Source organism: Callorhinus ursinus, unplaced genomic scaffold (assembly GCF_003265705.2).
Source record: "Callorhinus ursinus isolate GAN/ISIS: 27379988/994484 unplaced genomic scaffold, GSC_fseal_2.0 scaffold5, whole genome shotgun sequence".
In the NCBI taxonomy this organism is placed as follows: domain Eukaryota; kingdom Metazoa; phylum Chordata; class Mammalia; order Carnivora; family Otariidae; genus Callorhinus; species Callorhinus ursinus.
In genome coordinates, this window is record NW_027397067.1 from 65,972,788 (window position 1) to 65,995,480 (window position 22,693).

A 22,693-nucleotide genomic window follows, 5' to 3' on the forward strand; every position below is an offset into this window, starting at 1 on the left:
CTGGGAGGACAGCCAGACGGCTGAAAGCTAAAAGCATGGACAAAGTTAGGAGGGCACTAGGATGGAGATGGGAAGCCAAGCCAGACTAGAGGGAAAAGGGCATTTCTAGGAAGCCTAGACTAACAGCAGAAAGGGGTTTAGCTCCAGAAGGAGAAACAGGCTGGGTGCTTCTGCCTTAGCACTGTGTTGGATCTTCGGGGGATTAAACTTTTGTGCAAACAAAATGAGATGCTGGCCAGTTAATTCAGAAATGCAACAGATATTTCGTGAAATGCCAAGTATCCTGCCCTGAGGATACCGATATGAAAGACGGTCCCAGTCCCTGATTTTACAAAGTTTAAATTCTATCGTGAAAAGCAAACAGGCGATTACAATAGAGTAGGTAAGAACCAAGATGGGAGTGAAATCGTGAAGGAGCAGGAAAGAGGGAAACCCACCGCCACCTGGAGGTCAAGACTTCTGGGAAGCTGTAAGGAAGCGGAGACCTGGCCGGTGAATAGCATCAGCCCTATGGTGGGGGGGTGGGGAGAGGCGCCAGACCAAATTGCCAGTGTGAAGGCCTAAATGCAAAAGCTATGGTGCCTCTAAAGCTGGGGAGCAGGGAAGGAGGGCGCCTGGGACCCAGAGGCTCTAGCGTGAAGGGACTGGCAGTTCGGGCTCTATCCTGAGGGGCCATTTGCAACTAGACCATAAACTCCGAGACAGAGCCAGTGTCTCCATGGCAACCGCCCAATGCTTGTCACGTCACAGGAGCTCCAGAATGATTGTTCATGACTCTGCTGAGTGGATGGAGGGCGACGGGGAGCTGCTTTGGGGTTTCCATACTTTTTAATGGTTCCTAAAAATTATGGTGTCTATTAATCATACCAATCTTTTGTTTCACATTAGAGATAAATGACAACTTGCAATTACTGGTCAGGCTACGGTAGGTACTAAAAGAGCAGTCAAAACAGAAACAGAATCAGACGTTGGTCTGTTTTGGGAAGGGGCCTCTGAAGGGGTGAAGCAGCAGGTGAAATAGAAGGGAAATCCTGAGGACTCCACTTCTTTGCCCAGGGCTGGAATTCTTTTCCCTCTGCTGAGAAGAAGAAAAAGCTGTGTGGGACAACACTTGAGGAAGTTTTTGGTTGACTACTAAATGCCACTCCTCATGAGGGAGCTCTTCCATTCCAGATGATGTACGGTTATGGCCTTTTGTATCGAAGATGTCAGAGACTGTGACTATAATCCGTGTGTCTGCAAGGGCAGGACCATCAATCACCCTGCAGGACAGTGGCCCGCGGGCCTCGTGCTTCTGTGCATCTGGTGAGCAAGGCACTAACGCCCTTCATTCCAGACTATCTTTTCATCATGATGTCTGCATAGCAAACAGCCTTACAGAAGAGATGGTGTCCTCCTCTGCAGCACCAGGCAAGCGTGCTGACTGCTGCCCAGTGGAGAAGACCCGAGTTTCTAGAATGCAGCCCACTCCATGTGCACTCTTTCGTTTGGGCCCATACACAAACTCTCAGAGCCTTCGTAGACTTTGACACACCCTTCTCAGAAATGGTTTACTCTTTACATTTCAATTATTCTTGTTTTTTCCTGATGAATTTACCTGAACAATGTGGATACTCTTACTGCTAATTATAACACAGTGCCTGTATTTTAAAAAAATAGAATATCTAAGAGCCTCTTTTATTCACTTTCCTAATAGGTATTTTCTAAAGGGATAGTAGGTCTAAGATCAGTGAATGGCAAAAATCTATAAAGAAAACAAAACAAAAAATCAAGAAACTGAACACAGTAGAAATAATCTGGAAGAGCAGCTGTTTTTATAAAACATAAATAATCATTTTTAAATTCACTATATTCCATGATTAGCAGTGGACTCTGTATGAAATAAACAAGAACAATTAAAACAGTACAGGATGTTTTCTTTTGTTTTTAAAGGGACCACTAAGCCAAGATTTGTATCTCTGTATGGAACTGATTTTCAAAGGGACACAAGTGGTCTTTGATCTTTCTGAACCACTTGTCTTCAAATTCTTTCGAAGATGCAATCACCAAGGCGGTCAGGGCTGTAGAGCCAACACACTTCACCTCTGTGTGAACCTCATCTTTTATTTTTTCTGGGACGATATCTTCTCCCATAACCTGCAAGAGGAGAAAAAACCAAAAAACAAACCTGTCCCAATAAAAAGGGGCAGCAGACGTGGAGTGGAAGACTATACTATTCATCAAGGGTAAAGGATTTCATACCAAAAAAAACAAAACAAAACAAACAAAAACAGCAGAAATACTTCAGCAGCCAGAGGGATTCGAACATATTGAAAAGAGGTTTGTTCAGAAGTAGCGATCCAAGGATGACATAGGTAAAATACCCCATATTTCTCCTCTTATCTTCCCCTGAGTGAACAAATCACTGAAATACTAATGTGGCAGCTATTCAGCCTACACAGAGTGCCCGGTCAACATTCTTAAATTAAAGATCATTTTCTGCTGGCAAGAACGTTATCTGCGAGTGCTTCTCCTCCTCATAAAATAACCAGAAAGCGGAGCCTGGGCAGAATACTGCTGCAGGGGGTGGGGTGGGGTGGGGGCACAGATTCTTCCTCTTAGAAGTTCCCAGAGATGTCAAAGGCAGCCAACAGGCAAGTAGCAGGTGGCTGGGCCTACCCCTTCCTGACCCAGACAGACTCCATCCCTTGGGACATGTCATAGCAACCTCCAGGACCGGAGGAGCTGGCCCGCCCTCTGAAGGCAAAACACTGCTCCCTACTGGTCAGAATCAGGCCCAGATCTTGTGTTAGTTTCTCTGATAAGACATGCAAAAGTTAAGTTGTGGAAAGCTTGCACCTGAATCCACTAAGTGATCAGCCCATCTTTGGTAAGGACAGTGAACTAAAATCAAGTCCCACCACATTTCATATCATTGGCACAAAAGGTTAGGGAGCCCTCTGGCAGGGATGCTGTAAAGGGAATTTAAGTCACGTGGATTTGGATTAGATGATAGACATCATCTAAGTTTCCTGAAAACCCTGAGATCGGATGTGTTCATGAACACTCAAATTATAATGCATTAGAAGCCCATTCAAAGAATGGTTTCCACTGACTTTAAATCTTCAAAGACTACTTATTATTTGAGGCAAGAGCTAACGAGGATGAATAGCTTAACCAGGCAACTGTCAGCATTTATTAAAGCTTGGTACTTTCATCAATTCCTTTTTTTCATCAATTCTAAGACAATTTCTGTTTTGTGTTTTAACATCTCTGACATCAAGAGGTACCTTACAACACAGGTGTGTCACAGCATAAATGGCAGCTTACTTTTCTTTTACTGGCCCATCAAATAATGATGTGTCTTACAACTGATGATTTCTTGGACTCAATGAAATGTAGTATTTTAAAATCTAGGCTATAACACCAAGTCTGTTTGTAATAAAAAAGAGAATTGAATAATAGTAATATCCAAATAATGCAATATCCCAAAAAGAGGAATTAGCAGGTGCATCATTCACAGCTGTCAAAATATCTGCAAAAATATTTGACCATATAAAAAAATTTAAACTTCTATATATCAAAAAAATCATAAGCTTCAGAAAATACTGTAACATATAAAAGGTTAGTAAGCCTAGTATAGAGAGAGCTCTTAAAAAATTAAGAAAAACAGAAACATACAAATAGAGTAATGAAGAAAAAGCATGGCTAGGTATTTCATAAAATATAAATGGCCAATAAACATATGAAAAAACTGTTCATCTTAAGAGTAACCAAACAAGTAAATTAACACTAAAAAGAGCCATTTTCACCAATCAAATCACAGATTTTGAAAAATAAGTTAATAGGTATAAAATTGTTTCTATAGGTCAAAATGATCAACTATTGACGATTTCACATGGTTCAACCTAATATCTAGGATTGGAGAAGGAAAATCAGTATTCTTATATAGGATATGTAAATTGAACCAGCCTTTTGCATCACAATTTGGAAATGAGCTTCAAGTCTTTAAAATGTTCGTATACTTTAACCTGGTGATTCTATTCCTATAGTCTAATCTAAAAGGAACAAATACACTGATTTTTTTGCAAAGACTTATTAAAATAGGTACTTTATATCTGTTAAATGTTCAAAATAGAGGGCTTAAGTAAATAAATGATAGCTCATCAGAAGTTTTAACTGGACTACTATCCGGCCATTAAAAAGCACATACTCAAACAATATTTAAAGATACGGGGCTGGGGCCCCTGGGTGGCACAGTCTGTTGAGCATCCGACTCTTGGTTTTGACACAGGTTGTGAGCTCAGAGCCGTGGAATCGAGCCCCACATCGGGGTGTGCGCCCTGCACTCAGTGCGCAGTCTGCTTGAGTTTCTCTCTCCCCGTCCCTCTGCCCCTCCCTAATATGTGTGCTCTCTCTCTAAAATAAATAAATCTTAAAAAAAAATAAAGATACAGGGTCACCATCATGTCACAATGTTAAGTAAAAATAACAGAGTATAAAGTGAAATGTACAGTTTGGCAATTCCTCCAAAAATTAAACAGAATCACCATGTGACCCACCAAATTCCACTCTTAGGTATATATCCAGAAGAATTTAAATCAGGAACTCAAACAGATACTTGTACGCCAAAGTTCACAGCAGCATTCTTCACAACAGCCAAAAGGCAGAAATGATCCAAGTGTCATTCACCAGATGAATGGATAAACAAAATGTGGTGTATATGTACATAGAGTGGAATATTATTCAGCCATAAAAAGGAACGAAGTTCGGACACATGCTACAATATGGAGGAACCTTGAAAACATTATGTTAAGTGAAATAAGCCAGACATAAAAGGGCAAATATTATAGATAGGATTCCACTATTTGAAATATCTAGTATAGGCAAATTCATAGACACAGAAGGCAGATTAGAGGTTACTAGCGGTTGGGAGGGAGGGGGAAATAGGAATTATCGCTTAATGGTTACAGAGTTTGGGGTGGTGAAAAAATTTTGGAAATAGTGCTGATGGTTGCACAACACTGTGCATGTAATTAATGATCTGTACACTAAACCACGATTAAGATGGCAAATTTTATGTTATATATATATTTTATCTTAAAAAAAGCAGAGAAGGGGAGCTGCTACAGAATAAAAGAGACAGAAGAGACAGAAGAACCAAATACAGTCTGTGGATCTTATATGGATCCTTTAATTTTTTTTGTAAGTAGGCTCCACACCCAACGTGGGGCTTGAACTCACGACCCTGAGCTCAAGAGTTGGACGCTTTACCAACTGAGCCAGCCAGGTGCCCCTAAATCCTAATTCAAATAAAACAACGATAAAAAGAAAAAAAGTAGTATGCAATCAATGGATATTTAAGGACACAGGGTCATGCTCATGTCACAAAGTAAGATTAACAGAGCACAAAATGAAATGTACATTATAATCCCAAGGAGGGCCCAGACATTTGTCTTTTTTAAAAAGCTCCACAGGTACTTCACATGCATTGTCCAGGTGGAGAACTACTATTCCATGCAGTCCACAGATATACTGAACATGGTAAGGAGAATGTCTTCTTTGTAAGGATAACCTTACTTATAAGGAAACCTGGAATCTAGTTGAAAAGGTAAGACATATTCTTGTATTTTGTGTGTGTGTTGGCGGGGTGGGGGGCAAAGTGCTATCTATTCAAGCACTGACTCTCCCTGAGCTCAGAGGAGGGAGCCCTTGTCACAGACAGGAATGTTTGGGGAAAGCTTCCTAGAGGATGTGGGACTTCCGTGCGGTCTCTGAGGATGGGAATACAGTCAGTGGGTGGAGATGAGACTATCCATGGCAAGGGTGTTAGATGTGGCAGATGAATCTAAAGGATGCAAAAGATTTGTGTAAGGAATTACGAGGTCCTAAGTTTGGAGCTACTCTCTGGAAGGCCCTGGATATCATGTGGAGGCACCTAAACTAGACCTGACCTCCGAGGTGATGGGGACACATGTGATTAGTTTTTGAGCAGGCGGGTAATACGATCAAAGCGATGCTGTGAGGTAAACCCAGCAGCAGCACCGTTTCAGACAGATCTGAGGGGAGAGAGCAAGGAAGTGAGGAGAGCCAAGCCAGGAGGTCACTGTGAGCCGAGCACGAGGTCATAAGCACGAGGGTGCTGGTGGTGCAAGAGAAATGGAAGGTGGGCCTGAGGGAAGGGCGGCTGGGTGCCTGCTAGAGGTGAGACTGGGGAGGAGATGACCCCCAGCTAGCGAGGTCCCAGCTCTGGATCAAAGAATGGCAGACAGGACTGATGAAAAAAACGAAGTCTAGAATGAAGAGATGGTTCTCTCCACCTCCTCTCTGCTAGATACTGACAGAAGACTGACCGGGAAGTGTTTTTGATGAATAGCTCCACTTTAGACACTTTGTACCTGAAGTGACAGTAGGATCATCAGTCATTTCAGATGAGTCACTTAGGAGGTAACTAGTCTGAGAGGTGAGACAAGTGTTTCAGAGATGGGACTAGAGATATAGATTAGAGGGTAGTCAATCCAGAGGGACAACTGAAGCCCTGCGTGTGGTTATGATTTCTGTGGGGGACAGCAGAGAGAACAGAGAACTTAAGTGGAACCTGAGAGAATGTCATGACTTAAGACACAGGAAACCGGGAAGTTCCAAGAGGCAGAGGAATAGTAAGAATACAGGCGAAAATCAGACTGCTGTGGTCCCTCGGGAGCAAAGGGAAGAGTAAACAAAAAGTGGGTGGCCAGCAGCTATGAACCCCAGAAAAGGTGAAGGAAAACAAAGGCTGAGGAAAGGCTACACGAAACTTAAGAGGGACAGGCTCTCTGCTGCGCACGTCTGTGGGCTCAAAGGAAGGGCTGGAAGAGGCTCAGAGAAAAGTGACAGGAGAAGGTGCGTCCAAGTGGGCGCTTAGTTTAGAGAAGGAAGAAAGGAGCCTGGCAATTTAGATGAGCAGTAAGTATTTGTTGAAAGAATGATGTCAGGATGGAAATGCATGTAGACTTATTTCATAGGAAAAGTACCTAAACTATCAAGTTTCAGTCACATACTAACAGGAACTAGGGTGAATAACTTAAATACAAACACAGATAATCTCCAAATGCTATCTTAAGTAATTTCAACAACACTTTTTTTAAAAAGCTAATAAAGGTTAAAAAAAAAAACAACAAAAAAACCCCAAACCCCTGACATTTGAATTCCTCTGCAACCATCAAGGTAGTAGAAAGGGGGAACAGAAAGAAAGCGGACTTGTAGTGGGCCGGGCTCCAGTGTAGCTCTGCAGCTTAAAATCTGGGGCAGGTCCCAACCTGTCTGAGCCTCGCTCCCAGCTCCGCCTGTCCCACAGGCTATTCTGAGCGTTATGAGGACAAATAAAGAAAAAATGTACAGAAATCCTGCAAGAAATGTCAACATTCATTCATTCGTTTAATCAGCACTCAAAGAACAGTAACTGGGCATTTATGACGTGCAAGCAGGCGGGTACTAACAAGCACGGAGAGGAAAATCAAAGGGCCCCCGCCCCTAGCACCCTGCAGGAGAAAGGTGACAAAGAGACCGTTTTCGTGGATTAAGTGATCAAAAGGCGCGTAAAGCAGGGAAAAAGTCCCTTAGTAGAGGAGATTCAGCTATTTTTTTAAAAAACGGTACCGGAGCCAGGAAAAATACCTCTGCTGCCTTGGTTCACATAAACCCACCTCAGCTATCAACAGCAAAGTGTCTTCTTTGAAGCTGAACCCTTTCATTTTATCTTCAATTTCCTGCTGAGTCCTTAAGTTCCTCTCCAAAGCAAACGATGTTTGCTGAGGCTGGGTGAGCTGAAGCAAGAGCCTGAAAAACAGTAAGTCCCAACCGTGTGGGCAACAGGGAAGGGAAAGCAGTGAGGAAATGTTCGCAGAGAGCATTCTGCTAGATGGGAATCCTGCTCGGCTCAAGGAAGGTACTCACCTTCATTTGAATCCCTAAAGCCTCCCACTTGAGCAAATTGAGCAAACTGCATTGGAGAGTCAGCTTTTCTAGAATTCATAGACCAACGCTTCTCAAAGAAATCTTTAGGGAGAAAAACCTCAAAAGGGCTTCCTGTAGAAGTCAAGTGATTGAAAGCACAAACTATCTGGAGTGAAAAGGACAAGCTTCCTAATCAAAGGCTCCTCCTCACAAAATGTTGGGATGTGCTCCTTTGAAGTCAGTGTTCTGTGACCCTTGAAATCCCCCTCAAACCCACAGCCACTCGACCTCAAGGACTAATTAGATCCTCCAGCATACTTTAAGTACCCAAAGCAGGGTCCGATCTTTGACAAGCCTCTGATGACCTCCTTGGACTGCCTCACCACTAACTTCCCATCATGAGCATAACCTGGTCTTCTCTTTCCTCCTCCCTCCTGTCCTTGCCACATGGCTCCTTCTCTTCATAGTTTTTTTTAAAGTATTGAATGTGGGGGGGTCTGGGTGGCTCAGTCTGTTGAGCAGCCAACTCCTGATTTCGGCTCAGGTCATGATCTCGGGGTGGTGAGATCAAGCCCCACATCGGGCTCTGTGCTCAGCAGGGAGTCTACTTGAGATTCTCTTTCCTCTCCCTCTGCCCCTCTCCAGGCTCCCGTGCACTCACACATTCGCGGGTGCTCTCTCTCAAATAAAAAAAATAAATCTTCAAAAAAATATTGAATGGGTAGATTTTCCAGTTTCCCTCAGGCCTCAACTGGTCCCTATTGCTATTCTCACTAGCACTCAGCTCTCCTGTTCCCTCATTTCATGTCCTGAAGGGACCACTCACTACTCTAGGTATTGGGAGATAACTGGTAGGCAAAACAGACAGCTTCCTGCTTCATGGAGTGGAAGGAGAGAGATCACAAATAAGCTGACTTCAGGTAGTGAGGAGTGCTATGCAAAAAAAAAAAAAAAAAAAAAAAATCCAAGCAAGGTGGATAAAGTATCTGCTTCAGGTGGAGCAGTGAAGGAAGGCTTTTCTGAGTTACCACTCAAGCTAACACCGAATGATGAGCCAGCCACCAGAATATCTGGGGGAAGAAGGCCCTGACACATGAATTAGCTTGATGTGTTTGAAAATTGTGAAGATGGGGCGCTCGGCCGTTAAGCGTCTGCCTTCGGCTCGGGTCATGGTCCCAGTGGGATCGAGCCCCGCATCGGGCTCCCTGCTCGGCGGGAAGCCTGCTTCTCCCTCTCCCACTCCCCCTGCTTGTGTTCCCTCTCTCGCTATGTCTCTGTCTGTCAAATAAATAAATAAAATCTTAAAAAAAAAAAAAAGAAAGAAAATCATGAAGATCACTGTGGCTGAAACAGAGAGACAAAAAACTGTAGTAAATGAGAAAAGAAAGGCAAGGTCAACATCTCGCAGGCCATGGAAAGCAGCAAGGCGTTTTATGTCCGGGCAATGGGAAGTCACCAGAGAGGGTGGCAGGAGACAGTGCTCTGACCCACGTCCCCCCGACTCACTCAAACCTGCCTACGTTACCTACTGACCTCTGGAAGCATGGACATTTGTGACCCCTTTTATCTCTGATGTCCTTGCTTTCCCCTCTTGCTCTTGAAAGTACTTGAGGCAACGAATGTGGCCCCCTCCCCTTGCTAGTGGTCTGGCAGGTACACTTGCCTCTTCCGTCTCATGTTCATGCAGCCCCGTGCCCTCTGCCCTGTCACCCATCACTACTCAAACTGCCTTCTCAAAGGCTGCAAATGACCTCCTCACTTTCAAATCCTCTCCTCAGAATCGATCCTACCTGACTTCTCACTGTCATCTGGTTGCTCATCTCCTTCCTGAAACTCCTTCATCTCCAGCTCCCTTCTTCTGAGCTCAACTCATCCTAGGGAAAAGCTCCGACAGGATGTCCTTATAGGTACTCGACTCTCAGCACATTATTTTTTTTTTTTAAGGTTTTATTTATTTATTTGAGAGAAAGAGAATGAGAGATAGAGAGCACGAGAGGGAAGAGGGTCAGAGGGAGAAGCAGACTCCCCGCTGAGCAGGGAGCCCGATGTGGGACTCGATCCCGGAACTCCAGGATCACGACCTGGGCCGAAAGCAGTCGCTTAACCAACTGAGCCACCCAGGCTCCCGACTCTCAGCACATTAAACCAAAATCTTTACTTTCACCCTAAGTCTGTTCTGCTCCTCCTCCTGTGTGTCCTGCCTCCTCAAAAGGTGCCACCGTCCACCCACACACCCAAGGTAGACTCTTGACTCGTCCTGGACTCTCCCCGCCTTGTCTTTCCCACACCCTCAACTGGTCACCAGGTTCCGTCTACCCCATCCTGCAGTGATGTCCATGTCCTCGTTTTATTGCCAGTGCACTCTCCTAGGTCAGATCCTCATCGACACCCCACCACCCACCAATGACTACAGCTTCTTCACTGGTGTCTTGGGATCCCAACCCCTTCCTCCAAAATCCCCTCCCAGCCACCAGATCTCTCTCTCGAAATCACAGCTCTTGTCACACCGCTTGGACATTTAAAACCTTCAAATACTATTCAGGCCTTCAGCATAAGGACCAAATCCTTTAAGATGACATTTAACATCTTAGGCTAACAGAAGTACGGCCTTTACCGAATGCTGACCGTGCACTGGGCACTACACCAAGAGCTCAGCCACGTGAATTCGAACCACCTCATGGACAAGGCATTTCCCCCTTTCTCCATGAAGATGAAGATGAAGAAACCGGAGAGCAGAGAGTTTAAGTAATTTGTGCAAGGCCAGACCACTAGCAAGGGGAGGGGGCCACATTCGTTCACTCAGTAACAATCTATTAGGTTGCTTACGGTGAGGCCTGACTCCCCCACCCCCCAACCGTGTCATCCTGGATGGTGGTCTGTGGCCCCCTCTGGGCTCCACTACCAAGGCTGCTGTCACCGCACCTGCTCCGGGACGACCCTGTGCCCCAGCGGCCCTTCCACCCCACGGGCTGTGCTTTCTTCCTCTTTACCTAGCCTGCCTCTTCTCATCTGGGGAATCATCCAGAGTCAGCAAGATGCCCCAGAAAGCACACAAGCTGTGGACTCAGAGGCCGGGGTCCCAATCATGGCAGCATTTCATAGCTGTGCCACTTTGGGCGTAAGTTAGTTCCCTGGTCTCTACGAGGGGATGCCAACATCCGCCCCACGGAGGGGGGAGGATTAAAATGAAACAATGTATACAAAGCTCCAGTACACATTTCCCTCTATAGCTGATGAAGGTTCCCAGCGTCGCTACCCCCGTAAAGCTTCCTTCTTCCTGCTACACTGAACAGCTCCTGTAGGGGTCTGCTCCCACTACCAATACCCCATTAGTGCCCGTGCCACCTGTCAATGACCACACATGTACTGTCCTCAGCACACTGAGTGGTGTAAGGAAAGGGCCTTAAAAAAAAAAAAAAAAAAAGATTTCCTTATTTTTAGAGAGAGAGCGAGCACGAGCAGGTGGAGGGGCAGAGGGAGAGAGAGAATCCTCAAGCCGACTCCCCGCTGAGCGGGGAGCCCGACTCAGGGCTTGATCCTATGACCCAGAGATCATGACCCAAGCCGAAACCAAGAGCTGATGCTCAACCAGCTGAGCCACCCAGGCGCCGCTAAAAGGGCGTCTTTTTAAGAATCTTTATGATCCCAGCACCCAGCATGTGCCCAGCATACCCCTGGTTCAATGTACTTCTGAATCAGAGTAACGTAGTCAACACTAAACATCTGCTGAATAAAGTTTACAATTTGCTTCACAGATACCATTTCTCAGTAAGCCTCACTGTTAATATTTCTAGAATTCTCCAGAGTTAAAAACAATAACAACAACACTCTTTTGGCATCATCTGAGACCTAAGAGAATCTGTTTCTCTCATAAATTACAGAATTTGGTCAAGTATATGTTCCCCTTTCCCTTAAACTTGTTTTTCCCTTAAACTCTTATAACTATGGATTTATAGTGTTTGGAGTCCCTAAATCATGGGAATTCTCTGTAGAATGAGTTAAACATTGTTTATTCATATTGTCAATAGTGATTCAAACACAAGAGTCAATTTTTATCTTTAGATTTCTGTGGAACCTACAAGCGAAAAATTCCTAGTTTAAAATACCTCTTCCCCTTTGTCAATGTTTTATACATTTAATTTTCTTTTCCTAATTTTAATGTTTTCTAATTTTAACATTTTATCTTGAGTGATGATACAAATCATATTCTTGAGCAAATATAGTTTTGTTTCTAAATCTTACATACTAAAAGGACACGTTCAAAGGATTCCATCTAGATCATAGGGAAAAAAAATCTCAAAAACATGCCAAATGTCTATCCTAGGACTTTTTGAAGCTTAAAATCCGAAAAAATCACACCTTTATCCTGGGCCTAGTACCATGTGCTGTTTAATCCATTCTTCATTTACCTGGTTCGTATAAAAGAGGCGCATGCTTTCATCTGAGTCTCTAGCAACTCTGCTTCTCTCTTTTCTGCCATGCAGTTTTGAATATTTTTCAAAGCTTTCTCATTCTTCTGGTTATTACTACTGCTTGCTTCCACAGAAAACACAGAGCTCTCAGGCAACGTTTCAGGAAAACACAAAAGACAGTCTTTTCCTGAGTGTGGAAAGGAGGATTTCATAGTTTTGTCACTGGAGGTGACACTGTTCTGTTTCTGAGATGGCGCACACAACGCTGACAGAGCCGGCCCCAGATTCAGGTAAGCCTCTGCCAATTTGCCCCAGCTCCAAGGATCAAAAGGATGCAAAGAAATTAGTTTCTGTAGGCAGAGAACTGTTTTCTCCAAGTTCGGCAGACTTGAACAAATCGCCAACTGGAGGTAGAGCACAGTGGTTAAATGGTCTGTGTTAGTTGCTTTATTTTCCTAAGGAGAAAAAAAAAAGTAAAAACTTTATTATTTTTTTAAGATTCTCTTTTTAAGCAATCTCTATACGCAGTGTGGGGCCCAAACCCACAACCTGAGATCAACACTTGTATGCTCCACCGACTCAGCTAGCCAGGTGCCCAAGAGTTAAAAACTTTAAACTGCAGCACGTTTTCCATGTAAAAATGGAGACGCCCAAAAACCCAAGTTGTGGACGTTGTAAATTAGAGGTATCTTCCAATAGCTACACGCAGAGACAACTGTTTGAAGCTACAAATCTAGAGAAATACATACCACCTACCAAAATAACCACCAGACACTCCCAACATCCTGTCATAACCATAGCATAATTCATGTGACAGTGGCCTGACAAAATTCAGCACCCAAATCATAAACATCAGTTTATCTTCAATTTTTATTGTAATCTTTATTGTCTTAGCCAGACAGCTGAAAGACCCAAGCCAACTTTTTTTTTTACCCTGGGTTAATGGTTCCATTTTAATATTCCAGGCTTCCTAATAATCCAAATGGCAGTTTCCTCTAGGATTCAAATGGACTCCATTTCCAAATCTGACTTGGCTTAGACATCTTAAACAGGATAGCCCTGAAGCTCTCAGTGCTTCATGAGGCATCATAATTAAATCCAAATGCGGTCCCTGGTAACCATTACCAAGGCCAATTATTTTTGGCCAGAAGGGGTTGCTTGGTTTCCTTCTGATCAGAAAATGCTTTTCAAGTCTCTTTAACCAGAGCCACCACCTCTTGCCTAACTTGACATATGGCAAAAGCCCTGTGGGTTAGGGAAAACAAGGCTTCTTTTTCTACGTTAGTCTGTGGAGAGCAGATGGCAGACTAAAATTACCTTTCAGTTAATTTTAAGGCTAAAGAAAACCTGGCCTACTAGTATCCAGATCAAGCTCCTGCGCACAATTACAATGGGCGAGAAATCCAAGTAAAACCACCCAGTATGCAGCCTGAAGAAACAGGCCAGTGAGTGAAAGCTTGGGGAGAATTCTAAATATTTATCTATTAAGTGATAATACAGAAAATAAAGCTCCGTGTGACCTAGCTGGTGATACTGCACCTTCCCAATGACAGAATACATCTGGTTTTATTAATACTATTGTTTTGTGTTCTGTCCTTCCTAACAGACCGTTAGATTCCAAAAGGGGTTTTTGTTTTACTTTTTAAAATTCATTTATTTCAACCTCAATCAGTTCTGACCACACATAAAATTCTTTTCTGAAGTTTTCCCTTCAGAAAACTTCTACAATTTTTTCTTTTTACTTTTAATTCCAGCCAGTTAACATACAGTGTTATGTTAGTTTCAGGTGTACAATATAGTGATTCAACACCTCCATACATGCCCCTCTGCTCATCCAAAGTGCGCAAACCTTAATCTTCATCACCAGGGTCACCCATCCCCCCACCTCCACTCCCCTCCCCTCTGGTAACCATCAGTTTGTTCTCTATAGTTAAGAATCTGTTTCTTGCCTTTTGACTTCTCTCATTTTTTTCCCATTTTTTTTTTGTTGTTGTTGTTCATTGCTGAATTCCTAGTAGAGAGCATAGCACCTTGGACATAACACATGTTCAGTAACTAATTCACCTTCATGTCTTTTATTTATAAGGAGAACAACACATATAGATTTTAAAAAATGCTACCTTTCTTCTGCAACTAGTCTATAATGCTTTATGCTCTTTAGTAACATTTCATATCGAGAATGTATGTCGGGGTAGAGGCTGTTACATACAAACCATGATTTTTGTTTTTTATTTTATTAATTTATTTGACAGAGAGAAAGAGAGAGCACAAGTAGGCAGAGCGGCAGGCAGAGGGAGAGGGAGAAGCGGACTCCCTGCTGAGCAGGGAGTCCGATGCGGGGCTCGATCCCAGGACCCTGGGATCATGACCCGAGCCAAAGGCAGACGCTTAACAGACTGAGCCACCCAGGCGCCCCCAAACCATAATTTTGATGGGAGGGTTTTTATAGCATAAATAGCAAATAACTCTCTGGAAATTAAATTCCATTTAAATGACTTCGTGTGATTTTTCCAGAATAATGCAACTCCTTCTGAAATGCAATAATGATGACACGAGTTAATATTTATTGAGTGTGAACATAGGCCAGGCACTATTCTAAGTGATTTACTCACTTAATCGTCATGACAATCCTTTAAAATGGATTCCACCATTATCCCCATTTCACTGAAGAGGGAACTGAGTCACAACAGAGAAGTTAGAGAACTTGCCTGAAGTCAGAGAGCTACAGTCAGTCATACCAGAAGGCAAAGAGTGAAGGGTACACTTTAGAAGAGCTGATGCATGTTAGCTGCCTTAGGATTCTCCCTCTAGATGAACACTGTATGTGCACGGTATGGATATGCTTCATCTGTCACCTTAGCCCTGAACCCAGAACCGGGCACACGAGACTGAAATCAATGTTTGCAGAGTGCGCACATTTAAAAGAGTCATTCACCGTCAGAAAGCAATGTCCTTAACCACAGCTTATCACATATGCATATCAGTTACTGTAAGATGTTTAATTATTTAAATAAGAAATAAAATATAAATAAGTTCTATTACAAATTTTGTCCAAAAATCATGAAGAAGAGAGATGAATTAGAAGTTGTGAGCATAAAGTGTTCATATCCTGACAGGCACTCCGGGACAAGCTGTCTATTTTGGTCAGTGCTGTATACCGACCTGTCCCCCTACAGAACACGAAAGGACGGTAACTACCGAGACAAAAACAGAAACAGGACAGAGCTAATAACAAAACAGAAAGGTCTGTAAGTAGGGAAGAAATTTTTAAAAATAAAACAAAACCCAGGGTACCAGGCAGTGAGAAACTATGCAAATCGGTAGGCTCCACTGAAATCATGTGAAGAGACCCAAAAAAGGGGGAGACCCACGGGCCTACACTGCTGGTTCCTTCCCCAACAGGGTGCCTAGAAGCCTGATGGGCAGTTCTCAGTCCTGCCAGGGGAGCTGAAGGTCTTCTGACTGGACCTTCCTCCTGCTTCGTAACATCCCAAGCTCTGGACACCTGGCATCTGCTGACAGGCAACAGATGTTTCTCTGAGCCACAGAAACAGACTTCCGAAGCTGGAAGGAACCACAGGAATGATCCAGACACTAACCCCGCTGCCACCACCTTCAGCAGGTTAGGCAGGGAGGAGCAGAGCAGTGATGTGCAAGAGATGCCAGGAAGAGAGAGGTGACAAGAGAGCACAGAACAGGAACGAAGGATGGGTGCCTGATGTCTAGAAAAAGGTACCGAAAGGGCCACCGCTGCTGCTAATTTGCAGACCCGGGCAACTGAGAATGAACGCTGTTAACACTGTTAAACACCAAGTTCACTGTTTGGGCCATGTGCTTCCTGAACAAGGTAACCTTACCTTCCGGCTTGAGAATTAACGCACATTTATTAGAGGGGAGGAAAAGACACGACACAGCTCTCCTCCACACCCTAAAGACCAGTTCCAAGGTTTGCTCTCACTGCAAGAGGCTGAGGTCGCAGGCAATGAACCCCATCGGCAAGTAAATTGAGGGATTTTTCTTAGTTAATGAGATGGAGGAGGATGGCTCAATTGCACGCATACTTCAGGCTGACCTCTGGTCAGCCTGATCTGCATGGTTCAAGATCAGTGTCTGGGCGCCTCATTAATTCCCTCTGAGGAAGAAAACTGGTCATCTATAAACTAAGATTGGTCAACTTAGACCAATCCTCATATAAAACTTAAACACAGAAAAACCAGAAGTAAATAAAAATGCCTTCATCTGAAAACAAAAGCAAGCAGAATCTAGAATCGCAAATAACTGCTTTTCTTTATCCCTTTAAAAAAGGATTCTGCAAATTCCATTTAAGAATAAAAAAGGCTGTTAAGCTTGGCTCGGTCTGATATTTAGGGTTTTCTGGGTAATTTTTTCCTTGTTTACAAAAGTAATCCATGTTCATTATAGAAATTTTGGAAAATAAAATCTTAAAAAAAAAATGTAAAGAGAAAAACATTACTGATGATCCTCCTACTCTGAACACTTACTCCTAACAAGAGTAAAACCTTTTTTTTACAAATGAGATTTTCAGGCAATGAAGAATTTTGAGCATAACACAGGAAAGAAAAAAATATTACAAGAAAATGACTGTCTAGAGCTCCGAACTGTTCATCATTATAAAGTTCTTATACCACTGATGATTTTCTTCTACTTAAGCAAACCCACAGATTTTGCTGCTAGCAAGTTTTTTTGTTTTGTTTTGTTTTAGAAAACAAACTATTCAACAATCCCAGGAAAGCGAAAGGAATATAAGCAGTGAAACCACTTACCAAGTTTGTAGCAATCTCCAGTGCTTCTGTGTGCCTTCCCAGGTGAACCAGACACCGAACCTGGCCTTCCTGGACATCCCTTTTCATGGCAAAATTCGTAGATGGCAATTTTTCAGAGATACTGGAATACTCTTGCAGTGCTTTCTGCCAATTATTCGTTAAATAAAGGAAATGAAGAGAAGGGATAAAAAGAGAGGCAAAAATATAGTAGAAGAAAGGATTCAGTTATAGGGATGATTTTTTTCTTGGCAGAGGTATTATTATAACCGACTCTACAATGAACTAAGGAAGGCTTGAGTATTTGTCAGTACTATTTTTCTAAAAGGTAGAAAAGAAATGGCTGGAGAATATAACTGCTACTACCATGGAAAACACCGTACGGTAGGAAGAGCATTTTGGAGCCAAACAGACCAGGGTTTGAATCCTGGTTTTGCCACTAACTTGCTACACAACCTTCCTTCTCTCATCAGCAAAATAACAAGGACTCTTGTGAAGAAAAAATGAAATTTTATGTGTAAAGCAACCTGGTATCTACTTGTTCTTCCCTTTTCTCACACATTTTGGGGTGCTCTGCTCCTGTGACTTCATGGGGCATCTGTGCTAGAGGCTCCCACAGAATGAGGAGATACAGAACCTGGGGAAACAGACCTGCAAGGATCCCAAAAAGATAGCTATATTGTAGGCACAGGAAACAAAACAAGTGACACAGAGCCATGTAGGAAAAGGACAGAAACTTGGGATTCTGAGATTACAAACACTTATCACAGAAGATTAAATTCACCCTCGCAAACAACACGTTCATAACTAATATGCTGTAACGGATAGAAAGAGAGCCTATTTCAAGTAGTGCAACCTTATATATGTTGAATTCTACCTGATACTCTTGCCGTCTGTAGGCGAGGTCCCCTTTGAATTTCTTCAAAGTTAGAGCTTCAACATCATCACTGCTCTCTGTTTCTCCATAAAACCACTAGAAATTGTGAAAATAGCATATTACAGAGAATTAAGTTATGCTTTTCCCCCTCATACTCAAGTCGAAGCAATTTCCCATTCATAATTGATTAAGCCTCAAAAACTGACATACTTCTGGGGCGCCTGGGCGGCTCCGTCGTTAAGCGTCTGCCTTCAGCTCAGGTCATGATCCCAGGGTCCTGCGATCCGAGCCCCGCATCAGGCTCCCTGCTCAGCCCAGAACCTGCTTCTCCCTCTGCCCCTCCCCCAACTCATGTTCTTGCACACTCTGTGCGTGTGCTTTCTCTAATAAATAAATCAATAAAATCTTAAAAAAAATAGATATGTTTCTTTGGGATGAGACTCACAGGAAAACATCCAACAAGAAGAATGACAATTTTAGCGATGGCTCAGTTTTCATTGAAATTATCATGAGTAATAAACATACCAATAATAAGAAACCTCTCAACTGAAAAAGTAGCACAGACGTACATGGTTCTATCTAGAGCATTTCAAGATGGAGTCGTGGTGCCTGGGAAGCTACATTTTAACTAGCACAGTTCCCATTGCTTCTTCAGACTGAGAAAGGTTTCCCTGTAGAGACATTTTTAGAGTGGATGGGACAGGGATTGACAACTCTTTATGGAAAGGACAAAGGAAAGAGGAATTACCTTTACTTATAGCGCTTTTATGAAAATATCATAAAAGCAAAAAGTAGAATCTAACCAAAGAGACTGAAATTAAGGTTACAAGGAGGTTTCCATTCCAATCAAATGCCAAAGACCTGTAGAAGAGAATTCTGAGGAAATGCCCATCTGGAATATTTTATTCGCTCTTCTACTGATAGAAAGGAAGGTGAGACTGGGATTTCTCGGTTAGTGGGTAAAGAACATTAAGATGAAAAACAGGGTGTAACAAAAGGCGGTCTGTGTGCCAGTCTTTCTAGCTTCACACTAGTAGCTCAACCTCCCTTTTACTCACAGTAAAACATACTGGGCTGAACGTAGTCTATCCCCAGGTAAGTGCTATCAAAACGTAACTGCATTTGTGGTGGTTCTACCATCATGTCAAAATCGCTTGGTTCTATTTCTAAAAGTGTTGCCTGGGTATCACTACCCTCCTATTATCTTATTAAAATAGCTTCTCTCCTTCGCCTGATCCATCACAGCGAAGAAAGCTGGTAACTGCTGTTTTTCTGTTGTCCCTGAAGTACCATGTAAGTCAACAAGTCTATGTACTGAACCCGTAATTTTCCTTCGTGCTCTGCTGCTCTCCAGTCACAACGCCAATCCCAACTTGCTGAACAAGAACTGCCGAACTGCAAACCTTCACGCAATTCTCATGATCCCACTGGGAAATGATCAAGAAAAACTGGCTTTCAAATGACTGTTTCTATTTTCCCACATAACCTGCAGGCCCGCAACCATTCGAACAGGGATGGCTTCAAATCTCACTTTCTGGTAAAAGAAAGAAGGGAAGAACTGTGAGCAAGAGTGGAACAAAGAGGTGAAATGCTGGATAAGGCCGACCTCTGTCCCACAGAGACAACAGAAGCCTTATAACCCAAGCTCCCCGTTTTATACCCAGAGAAATCAACATGACTTGAATAAGGCTTCTCTGAGTTTATGAGCAGCATCACACACCAAACAAATCCTAAAGACAAGTGATCTTTGGATTTTACTTTGTAAGTGTCCAGCACCTCACACCTGACCAAGTATCACACCCATTTCACTCCACAGTAACCCAGTGAGCCAGCAAATATTATTTTTCCCAAATTACAAATAAGGAATTGACACCTTGGAAAGCAAGTGATAAAGCTGCAATGCAGGGTCCTATCTCATAACCATGGCTTTTAATGCTGCACACATAACTTCCCAAGTCCATTCCTGGTTTTAGTCTGCATGATCAACTACTGTACATAACTTTGAAAGAATGTATGTGATAAGGAGAAAAGGTAAGTTAAATAAAACAAACATAATTCAGTAATTACCGAGCACCTGACATCTTTAAGTACACCGTTTTTTTTTTTTTTTTTTTAAGATTTTACTTATTTATTTGACAGAGGGAGAGAGAGCACAAGCAGGGGGAGTGGCAGGCAGAGGGAGAGGGAGAAGCAGGTTCCCCGCTGAGCAGTGAGCCCAGGACCCTGGACCAGAAGGCAGAGGCTCGAATGAGCCACCCAGGCGCCCCCGAAGTGCAATGGTTTTAAGGAAAAACGAAGACAATACAGGTAAAGGAACTTAGCACAGTGCCTGAAACAGGTTAAGTTTCTGATACATAGTACTGTAGTTCTTATACATGAGAAGAGATTTACATACATGCAATAACACCAAGTAATATTCTACCAATTCAAAATATTCACGGGGTTCCCGTTATGAACAAAAACTGCCAGGCACTGGAGGACATAAAGTTAAGCCCCCACTGTCCTGTGATCATTTAGCACTCCGGGTCGAAGAGCTTTAGGTTACTGACAAGTGCTGTAATACAAACTGAATGGCGGTGTGTGGGGGGGGGGAGCACTCCAAGTCAAACATACTTGCTCCGAAGGAGGAATCAGAAAACACTTCCTGGAGGAGGCGGCATTCAAGGTGTGCTCTAAGAAATGGATATAACTGAACGCTGTGACCATGCGAGCGGGGCTGACGTGGGTTGGGAGAATTCACTGAACAAGGACAGGCCCGTGGGTGGGACGTCGCTGTCTGGGGAGCAGAGAAGTTTTGGAAAATGGGCAGTGGCCGGATTTCTGGGGTCCCTGACTGCCCGGCTGCGGATTCAGGGAGGACGCACAGAGTTACTGAAGATTTCAGGATAGCGAGCCTTGGGCACACCCGCCAAACGCCCCGTGCGAGTTAATCGCCAACAGTTCGGGGCCCAGTGGGCCGAGCCCACCGGGTGGGGCTCCGGAAACGTCCCGGCCTCGTGGGGTAGGGGGAAGACAACGGGAGGGGAGGCCTGCGGGGGCGCAGGGTCGGCGGGGCGAGGCGGCGGGCACCGGCACCGCGAGGACCTGGGTTCCGTAGGCGGCGGCGCGGGAGCCGGGCGTTTGAAGCGCTCCCCGCCCGGGACCCGCGGAGGCCAGGCCCGGGGTCCCGAGAGAGGCCAGCAAGCCCCGCCCTCTCACCTGCGGCTCGCAGCGCTTGACGCGGTAGGACCCCGGCGGTCCGGGCCGCCGCTCCCGCCTCTCTTCGAACACCGAGTCCTCGAACTCGCCGCCCAGCAACCAACACCCGGTCTCCATGGCGCGCTCGCCGCCGGGGATCAGGACGGGGCGGTGCCTAGAGAGGCGCTCTCGTGCGGGCCAACGCAGAAGGGGTGGGGCCGCCAAGGCCAGAGCGCGGCATGCTGGGACTTGTAGTTTGCGGAGGGTGGCAAACCGGGATTTGGCCGGCTGCTGGCGTGGAGTCACGGTGGAACTTAGACTTTTATTTGACTCACAAACTGACCGAAGCCGGGGACAGAGTGTTTGACTGCTCCGTTTTAGGAGATGGGCCCAGAGGTCTTTACCTGCACGCATCAAAAAGCCGTGGCCCCAGGGTAGCTTTTTTAAAACTCCTCCGTGGCACTGTGTTAAGCACATTTTTTGCACTTTGTATCCTCTTCCAATAACTTATGAATGGCGCAGGGGTTCCCACTTTGCAAATGAAGCTATTGGGGTTTAGAGAGAGGTTAAGCAACGTGCTTAGGATCCATTTTTCCGTGGCTAAGAGCTCGGAAATACAGAAATCAATCACTAGTCCCTTGTCTCTAAAAAGAGACACCACCACTACAACCAGTAACAAAGACCAGCGAATTCACGCATTTATAGAACGGAGGACAGAATTTACTCTGGATGCTCCATCAAGGACTATTAATTCTACCTGGAGAAAAACACCAAATTCCAGAAGTCTAAAACTAATATTTACTAGAGTTCTTATACATTCAAGATATTCCTTGAGACTAGAAAATTGAAATTATTGACAAAATGCCGGTCAATATTGCACGGCACAATATTACTGTGACATATTACACAGCAGGTTTTCCTATTTCTCCTCACTCACCTGTTCCTCTCCCACCATTTGTCTTACAAGTTTCTTTCTTCAACCCAATCTTCTATTCCACAAACTCATCCTGGGAGAGCATAATCCGCGCCCCAAAGTTTCAAAATCCATCTCTCTGCGGATCACTCCTCAAATCTAGAACCAGCCCGTGTATCCAACAGCCTTGAGTGGAAGGCTTCACCAGGACAGCCTCCAGACATTAGCTACTGATGCATTCATCCATAGAACGGAGAAGAAGAAGGAGAAGGAGAAGGAGAAGAAGAAGAAAGTTTGTTTTCCCATCAGAGATGTAATAATCCTAATTAGGAAAAATTCAGAAATTGTAGAAAAAAAGAAGAAAAAGAGGTATCCATAATATTATCATCCAAAAGTAATGGAGTCTAAAGAGGGTAGAGATATTTGCCCTAATCCTAATATGCCCTGTTCTAGCAGAAAAGGCAATACAGCATAATGTTGAAAGGGCTTCAAGCACCGGATTTGTCTGGGTTCATGATCCTGGTTCAATTATTCACTAGCAGTGTGACCCAACTTGTGAAATGGGCATTGATTAAAATAATGCACGTAAAGTGCCTATCAGATAGCAAGTGAGTAATAT

The 22,693-nt window shown here is 43.9% G+C and overlaps 1 protein-coding gene across 1 annotated transcript; it reads right to left on the bottom strand.

Annotated features, from left to right (window-relative positions):
* Window positions 1-1,792: 1,792 nt before the first annotated feature.
* CUNH8orf76 (chromosome unknown C8orf76 homolog) lies at window positions 1,793-21,321 on the bottom strand. The gene is made up of 6 exons (XM_025871068.2): window positions 21,183-21,321; window positions 17,985-18,080; window positions 17,111-17,254; window positions 12,324-12,781; window positions 7,665-7,797; window positions 1,793-2,136 (listed from the first exon to the last, which is right to left on the bottom strand). Exons 1-6 carry the CDS (start codon window positions 21,297-21,299, stop codon window positions 1,939-1,941), a joined length of 1,146 nt encoding a protein of 381 aa, XP_025726853.2. The 5' UTR covers window positions 21,300-21,321; the 3' UTR covers window positions 1,793-1,938.
* Between the last annotated feature and the right edge of the window lie 1,372 nt (window positions 21,322-22,693).